The sequence below is a fragment of the Odocoileus virginianus genome, chromosome 21 (assembly GCF_023699985.2).
Source record: "Odocoileus virginianus isolate 20LAN1187 ecotype Illinois chromosome 21, Ovbor_1.2, whole genome shotgun sequence".
NCBI classification, from domain to species: domain Eukaryota; kingdom Metazoa; phylum Chordata; class Mammalia; order Artiodactyla; family Cervidae; genus Odocoileus; species Odocoileus virginianus.
The window spans coordinates 28,274,857-28,293,617 of record NC_069694.1 but is presented as its reverse complement, the minus strand read 5'-3'; the positions used below and the strand labels follow the sequence as shown (position 1 = coordinate 28,293,617).

The 18,761-nt window shown below is 37.5% G+C and overlaps 1 protein-coding gene across 7 annotated transcripts in view; it reads left to right on the top strand.

The window, feature by feature from the left end:
* Positions 1-18,761, top strand: part of FAM13A (family with sequence similarity 13 member A) — a 363,870-nt gene that overhangs the window by 254,997 nt on the left and 90,112 nt on the right. For all 7 annotated transcript variants that reach the window (XM_070452134.1, XM_070452131.1, XM_070452129.1 and 4 more), the window contains one exon: positions 13,374-13,415. In XM_070452134.1, coding sequence (XP_070308235.1) covers positions 13,374-13,415 — 42 coding nt within the window. The remainder of the gene's footprint in view (positions 1-13,373; positions 13,416-18,761) is intronic.

Below are 18,761 nucleotides of genomic sequence, written 5' to 3'. Positions count from 1 at the left end.
AGGTCATGTTTTAGGATTTTTAGGATTTCTTTTGCCAATCATGTTATTCTATTTCAGCTACAACTGCTGTAAATACAGTGGTATTTGATTCTATGTAAATACTTCCTCCAAGAAAACTATAGAGAGTTTTATTAATGGAAGTGATTTTAAAAGTCACATAGTAAATACGGTTTATCCATAAGAGGAAAACCTAGACAAAAAATGAATTTCTTTTTTAAAAACCATTTTACCAGACGGTCATGTTGTAACATGAAAATAAGGTAAACTGAAGTTGAGTGTTCATTTGCAAAATGGTTCCTGCAGATGTACCCTGTGAGATAAAATGGTATAATTGTTTTTCTTTGACTGTAATGACAACTGCACTGTAATGGAACTTGATGCGGATGTCCCTGGAATTCCTTTTCTAAAATTGATAACCCAGGGGAGCAGAAAGTGATCGATGGATAGATCTTAAATTTGTCTATATTAATTCAGTGGGAAGGGCCATGCATTTGGAACTTGCAAGAAGACTAAAAACTAATGTACACTTTTTGGACTCTTGATGTGGTTTCCAACTTTAAAGCTGGGAGCCTATTTTTTCTTATAATGGTGTCAGTTCTTACGTGTCTTAAGCACATCCTTTCTAGAACTGAACTCTAATAAGCTGTACAATGATATAATAACTGTTAAGAAAATAGATCTGTATTCTGCTAACAAAATTGTTTAGGGAGTTAAGGTGATGAAAGCTAAAATAGAATCCACGTAATTTCTTCCAAACTTATTAGTCCTTAGTCTTTATTAATTATTAGTCCTTATAAATAAACCTATGTAAGAGGAATAATGTGAATTTGCATTCAAGATTGCTGATCACTGTATTCACTGTCTCCCTATGTCTGCGGATTTAATTTGGTTACCTTGCAATCCTCACTTCAGCCTATGCCTGCCTGTGATCAAACACCTCTTGAAGGCAAGGAACAGGTAGGCTTGTGTGGTTCTCTTTGTTAAGGAAAGTTAAGCGCTTGTGCAGAAAGCTTTCTGGTTTCTACACATAATTGCTTCTTCCAAACCCAATACAGTGTCTTTGGCTAAGGATTTCTGTGATCTCTAGTAGAGATGACTGTTGCCAGCCACCCCCACTGTTATCCTGCCTGGAGAAGAAAAGTTGCAGAGTCTTGCATTGTGGGCTAAATGCATTGCTCCATTCTATTTAAGAACACCCAGGGACTAGAAACTGAATTAACAGTGGAAGAGGGAAAGAATAGCTTTAAATACCAGTTAAGAGAAACTCCTGCTCACTCATGTTTGTATTGAGCAGAGAGTCCAGTGCTTCTCATACTTTAAATGCATGAGAATTACCTGGGGAACTTATTTTAAAATCAGTGTCTTTCTGCTCCTCTCTTTCCCTAAACTTACTGAATCTGAATCTGGGTGTGACAGGGAAGTATCGACATTTTAACAAGCTTCCTGAAAGTAAATATGGTACAAATGGTCCACACACTCAGAGAAACAGTGATCTAAACTCTAGTTAATGATTATAACTTATATGAAGCCATTGACAGCAGGTATATATAAGATACTAACACTGTAATATTCAACATCCCCAAATAACATGTTGAATATCAGGACGTATGTGAAGTGTCTTTGTCTTAATTGATGTTTTCATTTACTAGACGGTCAGTGTTACCTATTAAAACAAAAGATACTCACAGTGTTTTTTAATGTTTTCTTTATGACCGAATACTACTCTGTATTGCCAGGGGTACTAAGGGAATGAAAACACAGTTCTGCTTCAAAGAGCTCATGTGCTAGTGAGGACGCAGACACATTACCAGACAATTACAATACATGTGGTGAATTGGGTAATGGACATTGTAATTAACGTAATAATAGAGATGTACCTGCGTGGATAATATTACCCTATGTTTTATTTAACCTCATATAAGTGTATGATCTTTTTAGAGGGCATGTTTGTACCCCAGTGTCTACTTAGCTTGTAATTCCCATGAGTGACTTTTTTAGCCTTTCTTAGCATGTTGTGAAAGTATATAGAAGATAAATTTGTTACTGCTAATCAGTCACTAAGATGACAATAACAGATTGAAGGCTAAGAATGAAGTAAAATACTTTGGTTCCCTTTAATGTATTTTACTGTCTGTTTATAACTTAACATAATTTGCAGACTTTCTCCAGGATGGAAGTGACTATGTTGAAACTCACCATTTTTAGAAAAACTGCAAAGGTTGAATGTTTAAAATTTGATCCTTTGTAAAGTTCACTTCAAAATGACTTAAACTAATGATCGATCTTATAATACATGTATTGAGATGGTTAAATTATTCTAGTTATTTTTAGAAATACTAAAATATTTGTGCTGTATAACATTGTATGGATATTCTTGCCAGCTAAAAAAGTGCTTCCAAGGAAATAGAATAATATCAGAATTAAGTAGAGAAACTATATAAAGAATTGAAGCAAGTTTTTTCTCAGGTACTAAATTTACCTTCAGGGCTTACCTGGTGGCTCAGTGATAAAGACGCTTACCTGGTGGGCTCAGCAGGAGATGCGAGTTTAGTTCCTTGGTTGGGAAGATCCCCTGGAGAAAGAAGTGGCAATCCACTTCAGTATTCTTGCATGGAAAATCTTCTGGACAGAGGAGCCTGGAAGGCTACAGTCCATGGGGTTACAAAAGAATCAGACAAGACTTAGCGACTAAACAACAACAAATTTACTTTCTATCACTAAAGAGATAGTTTATTAGACTCTAGACTTTACTTATACCTCAAGCTCCTTTCGTGATTCATATTTCATTGTATTTTTTTCCTTGGATATTGTGGATCTGTAGGTAAGGATCTCCATTTTATATGTAGAAGATTTCAATAGGCTAGGAAATAGTCTTTGCTCACTCTTACGTCCATGACAAAGCTCTCAACTTCAACAGCAGTATTTTGATTTGCTAGATAAACTTTCAGATAGTCACTAACTCATCTTGTGGCCTCAAAACTAATGATGGAAGATGAAGTTAAGTGCGCTAATGACTAATCTAGATCCCTTTGATTTTAATGCATTGTCATCTGCTTTCACATCCCTTTTTCCGCTTGATTTATTTATAAAAGTGGGAAACTGAGATGAATGTCAGTATAACTCTCTTTTAATTACTTCATCAAGCAAATTATGATATACAATATACATTATTGAATATGTATTTCATGATGGTGAAATATACCAAATTGCAAATTGCAATGGCTCTTTAAGAAGATTTATAGCCACAGTATTAATTAACATATATTAGTGATCCAGCATGGGAAAATTTCACTGAACCTCTTATGAACAGAATCCATCTGGCCTTATTGGTTTTTGGAATATTCTTTTGCAAACGAGTAAACATTGGTAACATGGGGATGGTGGGGGACTTAGCCAAGGAACAACCCCGGCAATCATGGGCCAGCTTGTGAATCTCCTGTGTGATGTTAGAGAGCCCTCTACTGTTTGTGGTGGTGATGCCTTAGGTTAATTTATCTAAAAACTCATGCTGTTCCAAACTTGTTTGCACTTTGATAGCATTCAGCCTCCCCAACCTTCCCCTCTGTGGCCCACCTCAGTCTCAGAGGGGGTTAAAAGCTGCCTTACCTCAAGTCTGGGTTAACCCTTCCGGGGTTGAGTATCTGAACTTTGATTTCATCACCAGCGTGGTCTGTGTTTGGTAGTAATGAGAATGAGTGAGAGCAGGGAAGACCTCCATGGGTTCTGCTGTCACGTGATGCCTGCAGTGGCTCTCAAGTCTAAGTATTTGCTATTTACCCCAAACAAAGAAGCTAGTTCGAATTAAAGTGACAGTTATGCTTAAATTTTACAGAGATCACCCTATCTAAACTACTGGGAAAAAAGGACAGGTATTAGAGAGTCAGCAGAAAACACTGGGGAAAGCAATGAAAAGATAGTAAACTTGCTGTCAAGAAACATATCCAGATATCCAGACACTGACAGTGAGTTAGCCATGTGAATTTGGGCAAGTCATTTTCTTTACCTATAAAGTGGGGGTGATAATGCCTAAACTACTTACTTAGAGGGGAAATTTTGTGGTTAAAGAATATTATAGTTCTTTGTAAATGATAAAACTATTCAAATTCACATACTGGAGTTTTAGTCCCTAGTGTGATGGTATGTTGAAGCAGGACCTTTGGGAATAATAGGTTTGCATGAGCTCATGGAGGTGGGGCTCCCATGATAGTATTGGTGCCCTTACGAGGAGATAAAGGTACCAGAGCACAATCTCCCCATACACCAACCCCATCCAGGTGGAGGTACAGTAAGAAGATGGCAGTCTGCAAGCCAGAGAGAGCTCTCAGCAGAACCTGACCATGCTAGCACCCTAATCTCAGACTTCCAATCTCTGGAAATGTGAGAAGTCAGTATTTCTGTTGTTGAAGCCACCCAATCTGTGGCACCTTGTTATAGCAAACCATTAAGAATGGTCGTAAAGTGAAAGTGTTAGTTGCTAAGTTGTGTCTGACTCTTTGCAACCCCATGGACTGTAGCCTGCCAGACTTCTCTGTCCTTGGGATTCTCCAGGCAATAATACTAGAGTGGGTAGCCATTCCCTTCTCCAAGGGATCTTCCCAACCCAGAGATTGAACCCAGGTCTCCTCGGTGCAGGCAGATTCTTTACCGTCTGAACTACCAGGGTAATAATTGAAAGAAGTTAGTAAAAAAAAAAAAAAAAAAAAAAAAGGTTTACTATTCCCCTTTGCAGGTATCACCTATTCTTTTGCTTTTGTTTCAGAGCCAAAGATTAGGAAATATTTCAATGTATTTGCTAATGTTCTAAAAATATTCTCTTATCCATTAATATAAACCCACTCAAAAAAGAAACTTACTGTATATTACATTCTAAATTGCTGCCTCCCGAAGGTGATCTTGCTCTATCTATAATAATGATAAACAGCACTTTGCTGAACAAGAATCTCAGAGACAAATGAAAGCTTACAGTTGGCTTGAAAACAGTTTTGTGACTAAACCAAAAATTTCTTTAAGCTCCACACAAAGCTTTGGGTTTGCAATGAAGTGAAAAAATTTTCTTTTCCTGCTCTCAAGCCAGAACAAACAGATAGAGTATGTGGCAAGCCCGTATTCAAACATTGCCTTGCCCGAACATATCCTTTTCTGGGTTCACAGTACCCTACAGAAAGTACAGTGTTTACATTACTGGCACAATGGCAGCAGTCCCACCTCTAACTGTGCAGTGGGAGAAAATAGATTCTCTAAATAAGGGTGGGAGAAAGCCCATGGCACAGTTGCAGTTCAATTAAGTTTGGAATAGCAGGGAACAAGATAACTTAAAATAATCAACATACAGCTATCTGAGAATGCATCCAGTTGGGAAACTTAATTTTACAAATTATAAACGTTGTATGTTTTCAAAATGCATAATCACATGGTCGTGTCAGCACTCAGCATGGTCTAAGTGATGCTGATTTTATTCCTCAGCCACTGACGGAACACCCAGAATGTTCTGGGTACCTTGCTAGGTGCTGGGGGGGTGACAAAAATAAAGACCAGTCCAGGAGATGAGGCCAGCTTCCAAATTCTGGAATTCTGGCATCATGTGCTGGGCACTGGTTTATGGCTGTGGACAGAGTGTCTGGGAACCTGCACGGAGAAGTCACTCTCCTCTCCAGGGTGATGGAGATGGCCTCCCAGATTAGATGACATTTGAGCTGAGAGATGAAGTATTTACCAGGCAGAGAAGTGCCGGAAGCATTCAAGACAGAGGGAACAGCACGTACAGACAGGGTTACGAAAGTGCAGTGCGAGGTTGATGGAAGCTCGCTGCCCTTGCGTGCCAGGTTCGGACATCTGGATTTCACCCCAAAGACAAAGAGGAAACAGGAGAGGCTTTCAGGTTAGGAAGATAAATCTGATGGCAGTATTAAAGATAAACTGGTCTGGGTGGCAGGGGAAAGTGAGTATTGCAGGGGAAAATGAGTAAGGCAGTGGAAATAGAAAGGAAAGGTCAGGTTCAAGAGATTTGTCTCTTTTTGAGATAGAATCAGTGCAGTTTGGTGACCGACCATGAGTGGGGGTGAGAGATTTTTTTTTTAAGCAAAGCAGTTGGCTGTTAATGCAACTGAAATATTATAACAGGAATGAGGACTCTGTCCGGTGACTTCTAAACACATTTCCAGCCAGCATCCCCTGTAAAGTGCGGTGTGAGACTTGGCTGTGTCAGCCAATGCGCAGGTAGTAATAGTTTCCTTTTGACTTTCTCACTGTAGGAAAAGATGCAAAAGAGACAGAAGGTAAAGCAGCCCCACCCCTCCCTGCTTAAAAGCTTTACATCCTGTTGCTGACAGGCACACACCCTCACCAGTCCCCTCCAGTTCCCTAGAGATTGAACAATGTTCATTAGAAGGGCATCCAGGGATAGGATTCGCTGGGAGGGACTGAAATAGAGTAAGATGCTCCCTAGCTCCTTCCAAGTATACTAGTTCTTTGAATCGAAGGGACAGAATATAGGCGATAAAGAATGCCACGGCATTAGTAATCTCTAGAAGCTGTCAATTGTGTCTGACTCTTTGCGACCCCATGGACTGTAGACCGCCAGGTTCCTCTGCTCATGGAATTTTCTAGGCAAGAATACTGGAGTGGGTAGCCATTTCCTACTCCAGGGGATCTTTCCAACCAAGGAATTGAACTCACATCTCTTGCGTCTTCTGCATTGGCAGGTAGATTCTTTACCACTAGCGCAACCTGGGAAGCCCAGGTCAGTAAGGAAGGCGAAATCAAAAAGACCATGGGTCCCTGAGTCTCCTTCTTGACACCATCTGTGGTATAAACAGGAAAAGAATATTGAAGAGACCTGGAAATCCTCTATCAGCTCCCCAGTGCTCACCTAGAACAACTTTCTCACATCCATATTGCTAGATATATCCAGACCTGCTTTCTCTCTGATTTTCTCTGTGATCCAGGCTCAACAAAATCTGTACTTTTTTGGCCCAGAGCTGATTCTGACAGTGGGGCAGAAAAAAGAGTGTTTGCTGTCTGTCCTACAAGAATGTAGATCTTAATTCAGCAGCATTCATTGTGTATTAATTATGCCTCAAGCCAGGGCAATGTGTTTTTAGCATAGCATTTTTCAACTGTAGGTCATGACCTTTTGGTGGTCATAAAACCAGTTTAGCAGATTGTGACCAGTGTTTTATATAATTTTATGTAAGGGAAATATGACAGAATAGAAAATATCCAAAGTAAGAATAATGCTATGAAACGTGTGTCCCTTTTATGTGTCTCTGTACTGTCACAGTGTAAAATGTGTTTCTAACTAGATCGTGGCCAAAGTTTTTCAAAACACTGACTCTGGAGTGCTTATTGAGAATAATTTATTTGAATGAGAGGTTACTACAGGCCTGGAAGTCAAGTCCCCATGTCAGTGTGGGAAACCGATTCTAGTCTTAGCATTCCTACAAATGAAATTCCAGAGTACAACCTATGTGTAAGATGGAGACACTTTTGTTAGGCAAATTCTTAATTCTGGATTTGGTGGGGGTGGGGGTGGGGGATATTTTAGTAGAATTGTTAGTTTCCTAGCACGGCTGTGAAAAAGACACCACAAACAGGGTAGCTGAGAATAACAGAAATTTATTGTCTCACTACTAGAGGCCAGAAATCCCAAATTAACGTGTTGGCAGGGCTGGGCTCCCTCAAAAGACCCTGGGAAATGAGTTGTCCCTGGCTTCTCTCCTTACTTCCAAGAGTTTTTGGTTGGTGGCAGCACAATTCCAGTCTTCACATGGTTTGCTTCCCGTGTGTGTATCCACCCCTGCCTGCTCTGAAAGGGTGCTGGTTGTGTGAGTTAGAGCCCATTGCGGTCACTTTAACTTGATCACCTCTGTAAAGACTATTTTCAAACATGATCATATCCTGAGTTTCTTGGGATTAGGGGATACTATTTTTGAGGAGATACTATTCATCCCCAAACAATATATTTCAAATTTGTACTAAGCAATCAAGAAAAGAATTATTTCCCTATCTTATTGGGGGGAGAGTTGCAAATTTTTGGAAGCCCTTTGTTTGTTTTGCTTCCAAAGCATAATACCTCTTCGTGTTAGCTAAAATTTCTAGTCTTGTGAACATTAACAATTTCAGCTCTTTGCATTTACCCATTGATCAGGAAAACCTATTTGCTCTTGAACTTAAGTGGTTTGTTTTTATTTCTCCTGGCGGCTAAGTGTTGCTTTCTTAGTTACAGCATACAAATAATAAAACTGTAAGCGAAGTTGCTTGGGTTTATAATAAAGAAGTATACATATAGCTATAAAAATGTCCCCCTGAACTTACAGGGGCAAACAGTTGGCCAGAAGTTGATCTGAAAACTCTTAACGTTTGTTTTCCAAAAGTAACAGGGAGAATGTTTTCTACTGTGTTCCTGAATGGAGCTGAACCAAAAATCTGAGGAGCAGAACACCAGCTGCTACATCACACCCCAAATGGAGGGTTATAAATGCTATAAATGGGGGGTTATAAATGTTAATGCCTGAGACTGTGGATAAATAAAAAAGGCTCAAGTATGGCACTTTATTTTTTGCAGAAGGAAGGAAAGAAAATATGCTAATTTTCCCTCACTTCATTATCCTTGAAGAAATTTCATCTAAGAAAATTCTTCCATTTAGCACATTTGTTGCAACATGAGGGAAAAACCTGAATTCCAGAGAAAATGTTTACTTAATACTTTTAATTTTGTCCTTTCACTAGTCCCTCCCTTTTTCCTCCTCCTTTGGCTGTTTGCGTTTTTTAAGCCCCAGTAGATTTTTTTTTCTGGTTTTTCAATGAGTGGAACTAATCCTTACCTATTTTGCTGTACATTTCAATACCCAAGGAATACTTATAAACTGTTTTGTCTAGCTCAAATCACTTGAAAATGTAGTTAAAGTGTGTAGCTAAATATGCAGATTATGTTAATTTGGGGGGTAGCCAACCACATTAACCAATTAGTAAATTGGACTAATTGGAGCATTTATCGTGACAGTTCAAAACGGAATTGAATGGAATGGTGGTTTGATCCAGTAATTGAGGGTCCATTCTGAATACCTCAGTCTGGGAATTCTCCCAACAGTACTTGGTTTTCCTTAGGCATAGAAAGCGCCACATTTTTCGCAGTTTCAGTTAGCTTGCTGTGGAATTAAATCGATAGGCATTGCACTCTGTGGCTTCAGTTTAGAAGTGAGTGCAGCTCAGGAAGAGATCGTAAGTCTAGGTGTCATCCATTTAGGTACATTTACCAGTGTTGAGTCACATCAAAAGGTGAGTGAGGATAGCACGGGAAACTCCACTCAATATTTTGTAATGATCTTTATGGGAAAGAAACTGAAAAAGAAAGGATCTATGTATATGTGTAAATGAATCACTTTACTGTACCCCTGAAACTCACACAACATTGTAAGTCAATTATACTCCAAGGTAAACTAAAAATTAACTGTAAAAAAGGTAAGTTAGATAGGCCCCCACTAAAACCCTTCTATCTTTGTTATTGCCCTTCTCAGCTGTAGCTTCTTAGATTTGGACTGTTACTTGGGTCTATTTGATAAATGTTCTTCCCCCAGGCAGCTGTTGTGACAGAATATAACACCACATGTCTAAGGACATTAAGCACTCAATGGCCTGATGAACATGAGATGATTGCTCAAATTTCTCAATGTATTTGAATTTTAAAAAAAGCAAAGCAATTGGCTGCTTAAACTTGGCTATTATTCAGAGTCAGCAAACAAGAAATAATTAAAATATGGCGTTTTTACTAGTAACCAAGGAAGAAATTGAATGAATTCCAAGTTGTTACAGTTTGTCATTGGCTTCATTTCATGACACACACTCCCCTTTTCATTCACAATACATGTGCTTATTTTTAAAAATTGAAAGTAGGTCTGAATTAATTCTCAATTTAAAATTTAGGCAAAAAATTACAACTCAACATCACTGGACATGCCTGAGATTGATGTAAAGCTAGGAACAAGCATAAATAACTCTATAAATAGGTGCTTGAGGGCATATAATAATAGTCCAATATTCCTTTTGCACAGAGGGAGAAACGGTGATCTTTTCAAGTGTTTTACATTCCAATGTGTAAATTTTGTGGAAAACTTTATTTTCACTGTTCTATTTGGAAGAATTGTCCTTGGCCATTTTTCCTTGAACTTGCTTTTAAAATCTGTGCATAAAATTGATTTTTAGAATTAATAGACTTTATCTGAAATCAATGCTTTAGTTGTTTCAGAATTTATAGTGTAGTCAGGATTACATTACTTTTATGAAAGGGAAAATAGAAGTAGGCTAATTAGCTATCAAAATTAATTATTTTCCTCATTTTCTTTTCAAATTTTATTTTTATTCTTGGGTACTGTGCATAGATTGCTGTCCCATTGACTGCTACTAAGCAAATCTGAGTTAATACTGAGTCTGGTTCATTTCATTTAAAAAACAGTGCTTACATTTTCTTTTTTGAAACATTTATCACTGCTCAAAATTTAAGGACATATCCAAATTAAGAATTTCTGATTTTGTCTTTCATTGACAAACTCACCTTGTGCAAAAATAGGTAGAGACATGGATGTAGGGAACAGTCATGTGGATGGGAGTGGGGAGGGAAAGGGGGGATGAATTAGGAGATTGGTATTGATATATATACACTATTATGTATAAAATAGATAACTAATGAGAACCTAATGTATAGAACAGGGAACTGCACTCAATGCTCAGTGCTGACCTAGGTAGGTTTAGTCGCTCAGTCTTGTGAACCCATAGACTGTAGCCTGCCGGGCTCCTTTGTCCGTTGAATTTTCCAAGCAAGAATTCTGGAGAAGATTGCCATTTCTTTCTCCAAATCTTCCCGGCCCAGGGATCAAACTCGGGTCTCCTGCATTGCAAGCAGACACTTTTTACCAACTGAGCCACCATGGAAGCACTGTGGTGACCTAAAAGGGAAGGAAATACAAAGAGGGGTTATATGTATACATACAAATGATTCACTTTTCTGTACAGCAGGAATTAATAAAACATTGTAAAGCAATTATACTCCAAAAAATAATTAAAAATATACTTATTCATGATTTTAAAACTCATGTTTCTGTCAAGAGGCATTCTTGACATAGTACCAATACATTTTAACAAATTAATCACCTTGTACATGCTATCAGGCATAAAGCATTATGAGTGGACTTTGACTAAGGTTGGTATAGAGTTGCTATAATCAGAAGCATGGCACAGAGCTTATAAAGTGCGCAAAATGTTGTGCCAGAATGAGGACATTCATCCCATCATAATTTGATAAGTTAAAATTGAAGGCAAGGCAGAGAACAGTAAAAAGTATGTTTGTTGTTTGCACATCACTAGCTGTGTGACCTGGATAAGTTATGTGCCTGCTCTGAGCCTCCTGTTCTCAAGAGAGGGGCAAGTAAGTACCAGGGAAGTTTTTGTGAGGATTTACATGAGATAATTAATGTTAAGCACAAGATAGTGCCTCACTGATGAATAGAAGTGTGAAGGAGAGAAGATGTAAAGGAAAAAATTTGATTGCCTTTGTTGGCTACAAGGACATATTCATGCATGCACACAAAATATTAGCCAAAGCACATGAACAGCTGTGTTCAGAACTCTGCACCATTAAATTATCTCCCAAGGCACTTCTGAATTTTAAGAAAACCAACCATCTTGCTAATTGAATGTTTACTAAAGAAACTTTGTTAATTTGTTAATTTTCTTTAATATTGATTCCATGTTAGAGTTAAGGATCTGTTCTGGGCAAAAATGTGTTTAGTACACTGCTCACCTGTTCCTATTACAATAAAATCATTATTGGTTTTTGCAGCCTTTTGCATAGTATCAGTTATACTTATTATTTTTGACACCAAGCCCTTGGTTAGGAAACAAACCCAATTCTAACATGTTTATAATTTGTTAAGTGTTTTCAAGAACTATTTTGATGTCCAATGTGTAAGCCCCTTGTGTCGGTCTGGCTTAAAGCAATCACTCCTGTGAAGCATGGCTCCAGGGGTTTCTTCCCGAGACACCTGGAGGTTTCCCAGGTGCTAGTGTCTGTAACTCATCAAGCCTTGCCCTCAGCCCATCAATATTAGAGTCAAGAATAAAGCTGATCTATCCATTACCTTTCACTTGAAAAGAACTGGCACAGTCAGTTACAAACAATAAAATCTTTGACAAGATAAACACTAAGATTGCTAAGTGATATTGACATTGGAAATCAAAATCATGAGAGAGTGAAAAATAATGTCATTTTTTTATGTCATCTTGCAGCCAGACCTTTTCTACTTCCAGGGCAGAGTTGATTGGGGGGTGTGTGGGGGTGGGGTGTGTGTGTGTGTGTGTGTGTGTGTGTGTGTCACTGTAACTTGTAATAAGATTTGTGTGTGTGTGTGTCTCTGTTATACTACAACTTATAAGTTTTTTGGTGATTGCCAAGGTAATATTATGAAGAAAACTTTTATCTTTTCATCAGTGATGCTTGTCATGTACCACAAGGGTACAAGAAGATTAATTGTATTAGATTAACTTAATCTAATACATTTATACTTTCTTCTGTTTAATGTTGAACATATTTAACATAGATACCTAGTCATATATTCAGGGGAATGGCTACTTAAAAGCAAATTTTGCACAAGTGCATAATCAAAAAAGTTCAAAGACCACTCTAGTAGACCTGAAGGGGAGAAACTCATTCCTTGTTTTGAGGTCATTTATCAAAAGAGAAAAGCAGGTAAAAGAAAGAAAAAATATTTCACTGTAGTATACATTTTATATTTTTAATTAAATACTTTTAATTAAGTTTCTTGTTGTTTCTGTGTTGTTTGAGGAACTTAAACTGTTTTTCTAGTAGTTTCATTTGTGTCCTTTCATGTTACTTACCTTCATTAATACCTTCGGTGTAGCTGCAGAAGGCAAAGAGCAAGAGTGTTGTGTACTGGTGCCTGGGCATTGCTAGAGCATCATATACTTGGGAATATTTTGTTGACTGTCTCTTATTTTCATCATCATGTTAATGAGCTGTAATTAACTTTATTGAGATAATTGAGTATGTAATCATTTTAAGAGTTCATGTGTAATATATGAGCTTGGGCTTTTAGAATAAGTAGTTAAATGCTTCCTCTTGAAAGTGTGATGTGAATTACCTTCGCCTTAGGCTAATCTTGAAAGAAACCTCTCTTGATGATCTCCCTTGAAAAAGTTATTGGTCTTGGCTGGGTCCAAGGTAGAGTGTACTCTGCTAACTCTACTCCATGGTGAGATTAAATGTGTCAAAACAAAATTTTTGATAGGGGGAATAGAGTTTTAGTAAAATTGAGATGTTATGATGTTAACAGAAATTAACTCAAATTTCATTTTCCTTTTAGTTCGCAGGAAGATGAAAGACCTATGTCACCTTTCTATTTAAGGTATTTATTTGATTTTTATTGGTCTGTTCCAGGGAATTGGGGGAGGGTTAAGAATTCTTTGGTTTTGTCTACATTAATTCTTCTCAACAGAATATTCTGTCCTGTAGCCAGACTAAGCTGATTAGAATCCCTTACCATAATGTTCATGCTATATTTTTCTCTCTTTTGTTTAAGAAATCTTTAAAAAAGTTTTAATATAGTTGAAAAGACTAAAATAAGATATTTGGTTTTAAATTCAAAGATGTCAAAATAGTCATTTTAATTTTGAAATCTGCCTAATGATCAGGCTGTAACCTAAATTTTAAAAACTCCATTCTACACATATATGCAAGTAGGGAGGGCTTTGAGCCTAAGGATCACTTGCTGAAGTAGTCTTAGGTGATGTCGGATCATTTTATATATGGTAGTAAAGTATGAAACTAATATTCAGCAAGTTCATGGAGTTCAGGATTATTTTCTAAAGTTTACGAAGTCAGAATGAAAACTCTTGAAACAGGTAAGTTTACATAGAAGTAGATGTTAGATGAGATCACTTCCCTCCAAACTAAAAAGTTTTTGCATTGATGTGATTATCAGTGAACCACCTCATTTAGGTAATGACCTGGAGCCAGGTTTTTCTTACTTCTGCATTTCTTTCCTCACTACCTACCTACCTCAAAGGCTTAGAAAATATATTTTTAAAAAAATATGAATGTATAAATTCAACTTTAAATTGCTGAAGTTTTCCTTAACTTTTCCTCAGTTTTGTTTTTTTGTTTTTTCATTTATTTTTATTAGTTGGAGGCTAATTACTTTACAACATTGCAGTGGTTTTTGTCATACATTGAAATGAATTAGCCATGGATTTACATGTATTCCCCATCCCGGTCCCCCCTCCCACCTCCCTCTCCACCCGATTCCTCTGGGTCTTCCCAGTGCACCAGGCCTGAGCACTTGTCTCATGCATCCAACCTCGGCTGGTGATCTGTTTCACCCTAGATAATATACATGCTTCGATGCTGTTCTCTTGAAACATCCCACCCTCGCCTTCTCCCACAGAGTCCACAAGTCTGTTCTATACATCTGAGTCTCTTTTTCTGTTTTGCATATAGGGTTATCATTACCATCTTTCTAAATTCCATATATATGTGTTAGTATACTGTAATGGTCTTTATCTTTCTGGCTTACTTCGCTCTGTATAATGGGCTCCAGTTTCATCCATCTCATTAGAACTGATTCAAATGAATTCTTTTTAATGGCTGAGTAATATTCCATGGTGTATATGTACCACAGCTTCCTCATCCATTCGTCTGCTGATGGGCATCTAGGTTGCTTCCATGTCCTGGCTATTATAAACAGTGCTGCGATGAACATTGGGGTGCACGTGTCTCTTTCAGATCTGGTTTCCTCGGTGTGTATGCCCAGAAGTGGTATTGCTGGGTCATATGGCAGTTCTATTTCCAGCTTTTTAAGGAATCTCCACACTGTTTTCCATAGTGGCTGTACTAATTTGCATTCCCACCAACAGTGTAAGAGGGTTCCCTTTTCTCCACACCCTCTCCAGCATTTATTGCTTGTAGACTTTTGGATAGCAGCCATCCTGACTGGCGTGTAATGGTACCTCATTGTGGTTTTGATTTGCATTTCTCTGATAATGAGTGATGTTGAGCATCTTTTCATGTGTTTTTTTGCCATCTGTATGTCTTCCTTGAAGAAATGTCTGTTCAGTTCTTTGGCCCATTTTTTGATTGGGTCATTTATTTTTCTGGAGTTGAGCTGGAGGAGTTGCTTGTATATTTTTGAGATTAATCCTTTGTCTGTTGCTTCATTTGCTATTATTTTCTCCCAATCTGAGGGCTGTCTTTTCACCTTGCTTATAGTTTCCTTTGTTGTGCAAAAGCTTTTAAGTTTCATTAGGTCCCATTTGTTTATTTTTGCTTTTGTTTATCAAACTACCAACGGTATTTTTCACAGAACTAGAACAAATAATTGCACAATTTGTATGGAAATACAAAAAACCTCGAATAGCCAAAGTAACCTTGAGAAAGAAGAATGGAACTGGAGGAATCAACCTGCCTGACTTCAGACTATACTACAAAGCCACAGTCATCAAGACAGTATGGTACTGGCACAAAGACAGAAATATAGATCAATGGAACAGAATAGAAAGCCCAGACATAAATCCACGAACCTGTGGTCACCGTATCTTCGACAAAGGAGGCAAGGATATACAATGGAAAAAAGACAACCTCTTTAACAAGTGGTGCTGGGAAAACTGGTCAACCACCTGTAAAAGAATGAAACTAAAACACTTTCTAACACCATACACAAAAATAAACTCAAAATGGATGAAATATCTAAATGTAAGACCAGAAACTATCAAACTCTTAGAGGAGAACATAGGCAAAACACTCTCTGACATAAATCACAGCAGGATCCTCTATGACCCACATCCCAGAATTTTAGAAACAAAAGCAAAAATAAACAAATGGGACCTAATGAAACTTAAAAGCTTTTGCACAACAAAGGAAACTATAAGCAAGGTGAAAAGACAGCCCTCAGATTGGGAGAAAATAATAGCAAACAGAAGCAACAGACAAAGGATTAATCTCAAAAATACACAAGCAACTCCTCCAGCTGAACTCCAGAAAAATAAATGACCCAATCAAAAAATGGGCCAAAGAACTTAACAGACATTTCTCCAAGGAAGACATCCAGATGGCAAAAAAAAAAAAACACATGAAAAGATGCTCAACATCACTCATTATCAGAGAAATGCAAATCAAAACCACAATGAGGTACCATTACACACCAGTCAGAATGGCTGCTATCCAAAAGTTTTCCTCAGTTTTGAATTCTACTTTTTAGAAAGTGTGAGGATGTGACATCCATATTTTGTTTGTTTTTGAATCTGATTTGTTGCAATTAGTCTTAGAGTTAGATTTAGATTTTAATTCAACCATCATAGTTCTGAAATGTGTCATAAGACATCAGGCTTGGCCAAGTAACTGGTTTACAGTAGTGTTCTGCCCTTTAGAGATGTGAAGCATGTTGCATAATCACTTTATGGCAAGAGAGGGAACATTTGAGGTATCAGTTTGAGATGACATGGTGGTCCATTTGATTCATTCTGGTTTCCTGCCAACCAAATCAGCACATTCTGGTTTATAAGCTATCTTGACTGTGCAATTACTATAAACCCATGAGGATGTTTCTGAGTACACAGGGATGCTAGTATTCATTATGTAAATATACATAGTAATATCAAGCAAATGATTATCATATATTAATGGAAATTAAGTTCTAAACAGTACAGAAGACTGTAGCACCAGATCCTGATGACTAATGAGAACTATTCTCTGATTTGTCTTATTTTTATTACTCTGGGTCTCATCAGTCTGTGTTTTGCACAGTATTGAATTTTATTTTTTACCACTCTTTTAAAAAGCAGGTTGGGAAAATGGGCTTATAAAAATCATAAGTCCTCAGATATATATTATTGTGTTTTATAGTGTAAGTTTTATAATTACCTAGAGTAACACTGTAGTCTTGAAAAAGAAATTCTGTACTGCCAAAATGAAAGCAAAGAATTAAAGAAAGTTAACATATTTATTGAACTCATGATAGACCCTATTTGGCCTTTCATTATTAAGAGTAATAAAAACTAAAATATGATGGAAGTGGTGGGGGGGGCATGCATACTACCCACATTTATAGTAGAGGTAAAGTTGTAGAAAAAGAAAAAGTTGCCAACAGGCATTCTTTTCACATGAGAGGAATTTAAACTAAATGGGGATACTTCATGAATGCAAAACTAGCCATTATCTGACCCAAAATTAAAATTTTCAAATGTAGCTTCCTTTGCTGAAAAACATTACATGGTAATCTTAGAAATTATGTAAGAATTAGATTGGTCCAAGCTAATTTAGATTGTTTTTTGCCTTCTTGACATGAAGCAGGAAGAATCTGTTGATAAAACATGAATCTTTTTTTCCAGATTATTTTCATGGCTGGTTTGAGGTTGACTTTTCCTGGGTTATTCTAGCATGCAGAATTCAAGTAGAAAGAAAAGGACACATGATTGTTAGTTATGATTAGGTTCTTCTAGATTTTTGAACTAGAATCATTAACATGTCCACTGATACTTTAGTTTATAAATCAGTGCACTTTTTTTTGTACCACCTCAAGTAAGAGCAAATGAGTGCTTAAATGTTTTAAATATATTTAAATAAATTTTTCTAACATCCTGTCTTCCATTCCTTTCTCTCCCACTTTATTATAATTCCTTTCCTGCAGTGTTAGGAACGGGGCATTATTGTATGACTAATGAATTTCGTAAAGATTTGTTAACATGTTGAAAAACAAAATTGGCTCTTTTAAATCCAAAATAATTTTTTCTGTGCCTTTAAAAAGTAAAACATGATTGGTAGTTGCAAAATGGTGTCTTCCCTGGGTAGGGGTATTGAATACTAAATATTGTATATCAACAGTATTGATTGGCCAGCTTTTTCAGAGGAAGAAAAGGCCAAATCAAGAGATGAGATACATCTAAGATGTGTATTCACCAAAAGTTGGTTCAACCGCAAGCAGCCCAGTAGTGGGGATGGGTATTTAATGGTAGGATATTCATTTGGTGGTTTGTTCTGAAAGGTCTCACAGCAAATCTCAGTGGCTGCAAGTTTGAGAGTGGGCCGTCTTCAGGTAGACCAGGTCAGAACAGAGGGAAGAGAAGGGCAAAGCAGGCCTCCCATTTCAGAGGAAGGAGAATAGATGATCCATAAAGGAACTCAGATACAAGAGATTAGATTGGCATCCAGCCATTGCAGTGGACACAAGATGCATTATCTACAACAAGAGAGAATCTAGAGTAGAAATGAGAGCAGATTGAGAGGCTGTCGTGCACTAGTGGAGATTCCAGGACTTCCCTGTGGCTGGGGGAAGGTGGTGGAATACAGGAACAGAGAATAAGAGAAACCATTTCATTCGTTACCTTGCTCTACCTTTCACCTTGTAGAACTGCAGTTTCTGCAATTGCTGTTCAAACAATCATGGCTAAACCACTTGTTAATCTACTGGACATTTCCATTGTCTTCCAGACTTTCTGTAGTAAGGTAGGGCTTTTATAAATAGACATACACTCAGATATCCTCATTCTGGGTTAATAATTTTCTCTAAGAATTGTCTTCTCTAACTCCAGTACTTCTCCAGCTTAACCTAACTCACCATAGAACCATTTGTCCTTTTTTGCAAAAGAAAGAAATAGTAGCTACAAATCTACACCTGTCACTGTCCCATGTGGCAAGTTTATTGCAGCTTGTTGTTATTCACTTGCTAAGTCCTGTCTGACTCTCTGTGACCCCATGGACT